We start from the raw sequence: 10,790 nt of genomic DNA, 5'->3' as shown, positions 1-10,790 counted from the left end.
TGTCCTCTCAAAATTGGCAGGAGCTAAATAATAGTTTGTGGGCAATTTGTATTGTGTACTGTACAATAACTGGGGAACTTTTATAATTATAAAAATATATATTAACTTTTAGTGTGTTGTTTAAACAAATGACTGGAACATACTAAAGATAGTAGGATTTTTCTGAATATTTCAGACTTGAACTCAGGCTAGCTTTCTTGTGTTTTTCAAAACAAAATTGTGTCTTGTCTTTTAAAATCAATAAATTTGTTTTCTTGTTACAAATATATCTCAAATGTTTCCATTTTTATAGAGGGGTACGGCAGCATCTCATATGTATTGTTTTCTTTGGAATAAAAGGTTTGCGTTAAGTTTTCTATTTTATGCAATTGTCCAAGAACATGGGAGGCCTTTGTAGAGAAGTCCTAGAAAACAAGACTTCGGGCATCAGCATATGGAGAAGATCTGCAGTGTTCTCTTTGGAAGAGCCACTGATACGTAAGTACATACAGGTCTGCTCTTTGGGTAGAGAGCAGCGTAAAAGGGAATTGTGAAGTGGACCTCTGTGGTGCTGCCCTTTGCAGGCTGGAGGACTGTCTGCTGGGATGCTCTTGGTGCCCCTTAGCCAGAGAGCTGGAGGCAGCCAGATTCTCTCCAGGTCCCTTTTCCCTCTTCCTCAAGGCCTCACAGCACAATGCTTTGCATGTGTACAAAGCCCTACCATGCTCACTAGAACCTAGTCCTAGGAAAATGTATATGAACTGGTGTATACCAGCTGCACTTTCTATTATCTGGATTTGGGCCATAAGATTTCACACAAAAAAATGAAATTTAAATAGTTTTAACTTTTTGTAGTCAGCGTGAGAACAATTTCGTACGGTTTGGCTGGATGTTTCTGTTTTGACATTTTCCAATTTGTACATATATCATGATCAAGGAAGGCAGTCCTCTCCTAGTTGCATTTCCGTCTACATTCTTAGATTTCTGAAATTAGGTTTTTTGACCTGATGTTCTCTGTTGACCTTTCTTTATGTGAAGCCCATTTCCTATGCAGATGAAGGAAACCATCTGCCAAGTACGACTTTTGTGCAATTAATTTCAGCAGGGTGTGATTTTGCAAACCACCATCGGGAAGTTGCACAGTGCATGGTGAATTCCAGCCAGTGAAGGGGCCAGTGAAGGGAGCTGGCTTGGTCTGTTGGTGATCAATGAAAAGAGTAATAATAAATAAATAATAAATTTTTATTTATACCTCGCCCTCCCCAGCCAAGACTGGGCTCAGGGCGGCTAACACTGAAAATAAATACAGTCAAAACATTTTAAAAAAAACAGTTGATTAAAATATAAGTTAGAATACAGCGTAAAATGCAGCTTAAAATGCAGCCTTCTTTTAGTGGTAGCCAGTATAGATCAAAGCCATAAGGGGAGAAAACGTCAAATATTCACCGGGGCCCAACTATCCACGCTGGTCCTACATGGGCCAGCAAAAAGACCCGAGGGAAAATTTATATACAAATCCCATATAAGGGGTTCCATCAAAAATAAATAAATGAGAGGCAGGTTAGACTGATTCCAGCCCAAAGGCTAGTAGCAGAACTCTTTTACTTGGGACAATTTTAAAGGCACAAAGTCAGGAGCACGCTTGTATTTTCAAAGGGGAAACTGCCATTGCTTTTCACCCTCGCACCCCTTGCTACAACCATATGTTTTTTGGAATTAAAGGTAAAGGGACCCCTGACCATTAGGTCCAGTCGTGACCGACTCTGGGGTTGCACGCTCATCTCGCATTATTGGCCGAGGGAGCCAGCGTATAGCTTCCAGGTCATGTGGCCAGCATGACAAAGCTGCTTCTGGCAAACCAGAGCAGAATTAGGCATACCTTAACTCAGGGAGTCTACGTGCCTCATGGATGTTGTTGGGTTACAACTTCTCTGAGTTACAGGCAGCATGGCCAGTGGTCAGGGAAGAGTTGTAACCCAAAACCTTCCAGGAGGAATCCCCTTGGCTGCCCCTGGCTTCACTTTCTGCATGACAAGAACCGTTTTGCCCTGTGCTCACCAACATTTCATCCTCTTTCCTTTTTGTACGCTTAGTCTTTTTGTTTTTGCATACCATCCAAGCTGAGGAAGAATCACAAACTTGGAAGCTTCTTCACTTCTGGGAACCTTGGGGTTGAAGGGGGATATAAATAACACTTATTGACTTAGTTTGTTCTAATAAAGTTCATATCTTGCTGTCACTGTTTTAGATTTTCCCATTAGGAAATGTAACAGACTTTGCTCTTATTTTGTGCTAGTCTGTAATAGTTAACTATTTGGCTGTAGTCACAAGAGCCCAGCAGGATCAGCCCAGAGATCCATCTAGGCCAGCATCCTGTTCACCCTCTTCAGGGGGATCCTTTCTCTGATCCTGGACTGGTTTCCATTGATAGCCTCAGCATCCAGGAATGCATTATTTGTTCATTTATTACTTAATCCTTCCTTGAAGCCATCCAATGCTTGCCACCACTACCTCTTGCAGAAGCAAATGCTATCGTTCAGCTATGCGTTGCGTGGAGACATCCTTTCTTTGGTCTGTCCTGAATCTTCCCTCATTCACCTTCCTTGGACATCCATGAATTAGCGTTATGAGAGAGGGAGAAATACCCCTCTATCCACTTTCTGCACACACCCCTGCATTGCTTTATAGATCTCTATCCTGTCCTTTTTAGACACTTTTTCTTCAAACTAAAAAGGCTGCCTAGGAAAGTTGCTGCAGCCCAGGATCATTTTGGTTACCTTTTTCTGGTACCAGTATTTCAATTGGCATCACTTTATAGAACAGTGTTAATGGTCTTGGAAATTTTACTTTCAACCCTTTTCCTAATGTTCCTGGCATGAAATGTACCTTTTTTGCAGCAGCCACACACTAGGACAGCAGCATCATTGAAGTATCCACCACGACCCTGGTCAGTTACCTCCAATCCAGACCCCATTTGGGTACATGTGAAAGGAGAACCTTTTGACCCAACACTTTACACTTACTTACTTTGAATTGCATTTGAATGGCAATTCATCCAGATTGGACTGATCCTTTTGGAGCTCCTCACAGTCCCTTTTTACCTCCCTGAACAATTTGGAGTCATTGGCAAATATGGTCACCTCTCGCTGCTCACCCGGAACTCCAGGCTATTTATGGACACATGAAAAAGTGCCAGTTTCAATATTGATCATTGGCGGGGGGGGGGGCTCCACTGAACACTTGCTTCTATTGTGAAAACTGTCCCTTTATGCCTGCTTTGCTTCCTATTGTTTATAGCTAAATATTTTGTTTGTTTGTTTATAAAAATATTTATGAGCCACTATCATAAACGTGTGTGCTCTGGTCCATGGAGTCACGAAGAGTCGGACACGACTAAACAACAACAACAATCATAAACATGCATCACAGTGGTTTATAAAAACCTAAAACCAAACTTCAAAAGCAATTTTTTTTTAAACAAGTTAACAAGTTAAAAAATAATAATAATAATAATAAAGGAAAGTTAAAAGCAAAAATTCATTTAAAACAAACATTAAATAGACCATTGTGTGGGATGTCATGCTAGTTCTGCTTCAGCAAAACTTGTTTTTCTATATGCTTGGTAATTCTACTTTTAACACTAGTTTTCTCAGAATAGGCATTAAACTAGCAGGTATATAATCCCCCAAATTCCTCCTGGATTGCTTTTTAAAATATTGGTATTACATTCTTACTAGTCCTCACTCAGGTACAGAGGCTGATCTTGGAGACATGTTTTTGTTAGAAGGTCACAAATTTTACATTTGAGTTGTTAAGGGTGGATGACATCCCAGCCTCAGTGATTTGTCCGTTTCTCATTTGTCAGGAAGGCCTAGAACTTGACCTGGTGTCTCCATTCAGTTGCCCTGTGTCTCAGTTCCTCAGATTCCCTTCCCATGAAAGCGCCACATCTGCTGCTGCGAAGACATATGCAGAGAATTCATTCGGCTTTTCTGCAATCTCCTTTTCCCCTTTTTTCACACTTGGACTCCTCCCTTGTCATCCAAAGGTCCAGCCACCTCCCTCGCTAGTGCAAGTATTTGGTTTCCAACATTAATTCATGCATCTAATGTTAATCCAATATTCTTTTGTATGTGCTCTGTAGGATTATGTTTTACTTTGCCACTTTTCAGCAGTTTATCTCCGACCCTGTAGAGAATTGGGAAAGTGCCACAATACCTTGTTCTGAACTCCTACAAGTCATCTAAATGCTAACTGGATCACAGCAAAATAACAGAGCAATCCTTTTCTTGGGCATGCAGTGTCAGCACCTTATTTATAGTTGGGGAAACATTTGAAAACTGAGTAGCACTATGGAGTTGTGAGGTCCTTTGAAGAAGCAAAACACTTGTTAATAGGAATATCTGAGACATGTATTCTTGATCTGCATGGATTAAAGCCAGAATTGAAAGTTCAGTCACACAGTCTACACTGTTGTTGTTTAGTCGTGTCCGACTCTTCGTGACAGTCTATACTACTGCCAATTAAATATAAGCTTTTGGAACATCTAACTAATAAATTCCTATGACTATGGAATAAATAGGTATTTTGTAAAATGTTAACAGAAGATGGAGCAGTCTGCCCATGAATTTTAATAAATGGAAATAAATTTTAATAAATGGAAATAACTGCAGCCAGAGTTTAACCCAGTTTAGTACCACTGAAGTGAGCAAGTCTAAATCCTGTACCAGCTTAGTGGACATATATTCATCTGAACATATATTCATCTGAACTCAGTAGAGCAGGGGTCCCCAAACTAAGGCCCGTGGGCCGGATGTGGCCCAATCGCCTTCTAAATCTGGTCCGGGAATCAGCGTGTTTTTACATGAGTAGAATGTGTCCTTTTATTTAATATGCATCTCTGGGTTATTTGTGGGGCATAGGAATTCATTCATATATTTTTTTGAAAATATAGTCCGGCCCCCCACAAGGTCTGAGGGACAGTGGACTGGCCCCCTGTAGAAAAAGTTTGCTGACCCTGCAGTAGAGCTTCCTTCTGCATAAATGTGAATTGAAATAGGCTTTCTACCCCCAGGACTTTAGCTCAGTGGTTGTTTAGTCCTCAGGCATCCTGCTGTGAAGATTCACTGAGGTGTGGAATCAGTTAGATTTTTAGTTTGTAGCCAGTGGCCATTCCAGTGCAAGTCACAAAAACAAGCAATACAATTCAAGAATAAATTAAACCTGTCAATTTTCAGAAATGCATGCTTTCAATGTGAAATTGTTTTACAATGTGAAATTGTAAAGTTCTTCAAATTATTTAAAGAATTTTTTTTTAAAAAAATCCAGACATATGACAGCCCTAATCAATATAGTAGCCCTTAACACTCTTGCTGCTGGAACATATAAAGATATCCTACAAGTGATGCGTTTGTCCTCATTAGGTCATCTTCAGCCATCTAAAAGATTCTGAAATGAATAGCAGACATGTGTAAAGACTGGTCATTTGTTGGCCTATTAAAGAATTTACGGCTCATATTATGTGGGCATCATTTAAAATCTAAGATGACTAAATGCATGCCTAACAGGGGGAAAATAAATTAATTCCCTCAGATTGGCAGCCCTTTTATAGTCAGATTTAATTTTAATATACAGTTCTGAAATGAGAACTTGGAATTCTTCATATATGCAAATATGTACTCTGTGAATCTCCCACAAAGGGCACGTAGGGATTTATTTTGGATTATATTCAGGGGTTCTTTTCAGCCACAACTCAGTTCCAGCAATTCTCAGATGGGTCGCATTGCCATCATGGGAGAACAAGGGAGGCCTTCATGGTGAGTTCCGGTGTGTCTTTTTCTAGAAAAATAGCACGGATTATATTTCCAATTTACCCCAGATTGCTAATAAGCCAGGTACTTTTATCTAAAGCTGTCTTCTCAGGTGGCAGAAGGCAGCCACTGGCAGAACAAGAAAGGAGACCATTTTTTGGCAATCCCCCCTCCCCCTTGCAGCTGCCCATCCCTCCCTAAATCGGCTCCAGGAGAGGAGAGGAGATTGGAGGCCTAGGTAGAAAGGGCTGCAGTGAGAGGAGGGAAACTGAATTTCCCTCGCTGTTCTGCAGATTGAGACCTTCCCACAGCAGAGGGGACAGCAATGGAAGCCAGCCAGCCCATTTCAGAGCATTTGCCGCACCTTCTGCCTGCATCCCTGGCAGCCGGATGCCTGGATCGCCCTGTGGAACAGCCCCCTTTCTGCCCTCCCTCTACTGGTCCATGGAGCTCAGTAGTGCCTGCACGGACTGGCAGCGACATTCCAAGAATTCAGGCAGGGAGACATCATCGGCAGCCCTCCTTGGAGAGGCTGGCAAATGAACTGGGCTCTTCTGTGTGCAAAGGCTGCAATAGAAACTCTAGCAGCAGCAGCAGAATACGGCTGTGCTTAGCTGCTGGAAAAAAGGGCAGCCGTCCTCATTCATGTCATCATGACATGATGATGTCCTTGAAGGAAATTACAGTTGTGTACTTATCACCATTCAGTTCTTTGTTCTCACGGGCAGGTGAGAATAAACTATTGAGCATTTTCCAGCATGGAACTTGGCTCATGGCTGAGATACTTAAAAATGCTACTGTGAATTTTAATCTGTTTTAGTATTTTAACTTTTTGTATGCTTTAAAGTGTTACGGATTATTCCAGATTCTTTTGTAAACTGCTTGGAGGTGTTTTTTAATCCAGCGGTGGTGGTTATTTTGTTATTATTACATCATCATCATTATTATTATACCCCACTCATCTGGCTGGGTTTCCCCAGCCACTCTGGGCAGCTTACAGCATATCTAAAAACATAATAAAAACATTGAGTGGTAAAAAATCTCCCAATACAGGGCTGCCTTCAGATGTCTTCTAAAAGTTGTGTAATTCTTTATCTCCCTGACATTTGAAAGGAGGTATGGAAATAAAGCGGACACGGAGCAATGGATTCAAACTACAAGAAAGAAGATTCCACCTAAACATTAGGAAGAACTTCCTGACAGTAAGAGCTGTTCAGCAGTGGAATTTGCTGCCAAGAAGGGTGGTGGAGTCTCCTTCTTTGGAGGTCTTTAAGCAGAGACTTGACAGCCATCTGTCAATGCTTTGATGGCAGGGGGTTGGACTGGATGGCCCTTGTGGTCTCTTCCAACTCTATGATTCTATGATTCTAAATGAATAAAAATCTCATGGTGGTTAAGTCAAATTCCTATTTAAAAGGTGCATACCCTCTTACGACATGGATTTCACGCCTCACATGTGTCCATTATGGAGGACACTGTGCCTCCTTCCCAAAGCCCGGGAGGTTTAGAGAGGGAGGTGCGCTGCTCATGCGTGAGACATCACATGCATCCCCCCCCCATTGCCCTCACAAGCTGCCACCTCTGGCCCTAACTTCCCCTATGAAAAATTCCACCGCACAGAAGTGCAGCTGCTGCATTTCAGGAGAGCCCAGGAGGGCTGTGAGACAAGGAGTGGAGCACAATGATCTGCTTTATCAGTGCATGGTGTGAAAAAGACCAGCTGGTTATACCTCCATGCCAGGGTTGCTTTCTTCCCTTCTCATTCTGGTGTGCCTGCAAGGCCTTTCAGGGGTGAGGTCCGTGTGCAGTTGCCTCAAATGCAGGAATCGCACTGCACCAGTCAGCAGAAGCAAAAAACTTTCCCAAACCGCATTGAGAGCCATTGCCCTTGGCTAGGCAGTTTCTCAGTAGAAAACTGCTTGACTAACAGCAGTTAGTACGTGTTCATTTTTCATTTTGGAAAAACACTGTTTCCAATTTCTATTAGTTGCATAACACATGAATATTGTTTTTTACTTGCTATTTAATACCGCATAGCCGGCTGATGCTTCCATATTAATTTACAAAGGCAGATTTTGTATGTTTTTCTTACAGCATTTCATATTATGCATGGAACGAATACCCTGAGCATTTTTAATGAGGGTACATGCTCTCAAGAAGACTAGATCCCAAAATTACCTTCATAATACTTTAATAGCAAGATGCTCCCTAGATAGTCACTAATTAGGGCTGTTTTGCATCGTAGGTTTTTCCAATGTGGGTTTTAATAATGCCAGTGCCCCTTCTGGCCTGAAAGATAACTAACCACTTCTAGAATGCTTCACTTAACAGATTCTGTTGTTAGTTCTTTTCTTTTTAAGCTACCAGATGAAAACACCTTAACAGTGACATCTCCTGGGCAATTATTTTCATGTTTAAGGGAAATGGTCTAAGAGAGATTGCCAAGCACCCAAGCACCAGAAAATAAAATTCACCAATTTAAACCAATAATTTATTTGAAACAAAAAATAAAAAAATTCCTTCCAGTAGCACCTTAGAGACCAACTAAGTGACATAGGTATGAGCTTTTGTGTGCATGCACACTTCTTCAGATTCTTATTTGTTTCATTTGAAGTCTAAAAAAATTGGATTTGGATTTGCGACGCTTCCAAAACACACACACGGGTTCTTTGTTGCATTTGCTATTGATTTTAGGTGTTGTTTGTTTTTAATCTGCATGGAAGCATTGAAATTGAAATTCAGTTCAGCCTTGAACTGAATTAATTCAGCATTGAACAGTTCAGCATTGAACTGAATTAATTCCTTTTCCATCTTTTGGAATCCAGGGTGGTATTCAACTAAGTTTTATGCAGTGCAGACCCAGTGATGTGGATGGACATGACTACTTTGGGCCCATTAATTTCCAAGGGTCCACTCTCAGTAAAACTGTATTGAATATTAGGGGGCATTAAAATAAGTTTAAGGAATTTGGGGCATTCCTTGGTAAATCTGTATGAAACTGGGACCCTTTTATGATCAAAAGCACCCCAGAAGGAATGCCAAGGTGCCTTTATAATCTAGCACTTTTTAAAATAGTGTCCTAAGAAAAATACCAGTGTAGATGATTTTATAAGTGGCGTGTAAATTCACATTCTCTTATTTATTTTCCCCATCCCCAGACCAAAATGTAGCACTATATATATATATCTACATTCTGAAGTGGTAAAGAGCATTCTATAAACCTCAACTAAGTTTACCGGAGGGAAAATGAACCCCGAGGCAGACCTGCAACATTGACTCTGTTCGCTTTGCAGAATTTATGGAATGCATGCATGCATGGTGCTTTATTTACTTATTTAAAAATCCTTGTTTCTGTTGCTCCTCTCCTGCTTTCCTCTGCATTGCAGCCTGCCCTGCACCGAGCCCTCTCCGAACAAGGTAGGAGACATACCAACAAATCAAAGGTGTCTTTCGCCTTCGAGGTGCCTCCGGGGGGGGGCAGCCCCCTCGCTCGGGGCAAACCCTTCTTCGCCCCCCCCCCGCCGGCCTCCTTTCTGCTCAAAGCTCAGAAGCCAAGGAAAGCGAAAGGTCAGCGGCGCATCGCCCGTCCGTCCGTCCGTCCGTCCCCCGAGGGCGCTGCGCGGAGAGCGGCCAGGGTTGCCGCCACTCGCCAGAAGGCGCATCTCCTGCGCGGCTGCAGTCTCGCGGGGCGCACGAGAGAGAGAGAGAGCGCACTTCCCGGGGCGGCCGCCGGGCGTCGCTGCTACCAACGCGGAGCTCAACGGAGCGCCCCTTGGGGGCGCGCGCGCGGCTTCTTAGGAGCGAGGCCGGCCGGCTGCTTTGCTTTGCGTGGCCGCGCGAGGCGCCTCCGACGGGGAGCCCGGCGCGTGGCCGCGAGGCTCGTCCTCCCGCCCGCCCGCCCGGCGCGCTGCTGCTGCGGCGGCGGCGGATCTCTGGCGCGAGGAGGAGCCTCGTCGTGCGCGCGCGCGCGCGCGTGGCAGGCCAGGCAGACTGGCAGGCAGGCAGTCGGCTGTGCGCGGAGCTGCGCGGGCGAGGAGGAGGAGGCGGCATGGCTGCTGCTGGCCCCCCGGACTCGGCGGCGGCGGCGGCGGCGGCGGCGGCCTCTCGGTCAGCAGCGGCGCCGCGCTTCGCGGTGCAGCTGCGCCTGGTGAGCGAGGAGCAGCTGGCGCAGCAGGGGCCGATCCTGCTCCGCGCCGGGGCCAAGGCGAAGGCGCTCCGCCTGCAGCTGCAGCCGCGAGACGGAGAAGCCGAGCTGGCCGTGACCGACGACGACGGTGAAGTAGCGCGGGCGGCGCGCGGGGAGGGAGGGAGGGAGGGAGGCGCGCGGGTCCCGGCCGCCGAGGGAGGGAGGAAGGGCTGCAGGCGAGCCGCGCGCCTGTCCCCTCGTCCCCTTTTCTCCTCCAGTCGCCCCCTCCGAGTTGCGTCTTCCCTCCGGCCTTTTTTTGCGCTGGGCTGGGAAGCTGCGGGGCAGAGAGCGAAAGAGCTGCATCTTCCCCAATCGGAGAGGCTCGCTCTGCGTTTTGTAACTCCCGGGGACTGGATGGAGGGCAGTCTGCTCATGCTCAGAGAGAGCTGCCGCTAGGTGGGCTCCGGCTCTCTTTGCAGCTCTGGCAAATGCTTTAATGTGTTGGAAGACAACCCAGTCAGATGGGCAGCATGGAAATAAATATTATTATTATTATTATTATTATTATTATTATTATTATTATTATTATTATTATTATCTGACTGAATGGCATGGCACAAATGTGCACGGTGAAAGGAGTCTGTTGGTGGAGCTCCGTCCTGCAGAATGTTCTCTTGGTCCAAAGCTTGGTCCCAGTGAGCCCTCCTCACCTGGCTTCAACCCTCCGGCAGAACAATTCCTGCTTTAGTTCTGACATTGAAGGGAGAGCTTCAGAAAAGCCTGTCTGTCCGAGATGGAGGACTTGCGCCTGATTGCTCTTGCATTCAGGAGGCACCTCTCTTAACTGCATTTTTAAAAGTGAACAAATAGAGCAA

At 44.7% G+C, this 10,790-nt stretch overlaps 1 protein-coding gene across 2 annotated transcripts in view; it reads left to right on the top strand.

The window, feature by feature from the left end:
- The first annotated feature begins 9,767 nt into the window (after positions 1-9,767).
- LOC118097688 (histone-arginine methyltransferase CARM1) overlaps positions 9,768-10,790 on the top strand; it is a 49,771-nt gene continuing 48,748 nt past the window's right edge. For both annotated transcript variants that reach the window (XM_088658852.1, XM_088658851.1), the window contains exon 1: positions 9,768-10,063. In XM_088658852.1, coding sequence (XP_088514978.1) covers positions 9,838-10,063 — 226 coding nt within the window. In that variant the 5' untranslated portion in view covers positions 9,768-9,837. The remainder of the gene's footprint in view (positions 10,064-10,790) is intronic.

This window comes from Zootoca vivipara, chromosome 15 (assembly GCF_965207765.1).
Source record: "Zootoca vivipara chromosome 15, rZooViv2.hap1.1, whole genome shotgun sequence".
Lineage (NCBI taxonomy): Eukaryota > Metazoa > Chordata > Lepidosauria > Squamata > Lacertidae > Zootoca > Zootoca vivipara.
Note: the sequence above shows the minus strand (reverse complement) of the source record. Positions and strands in the feature narration are given on the sequence as shown.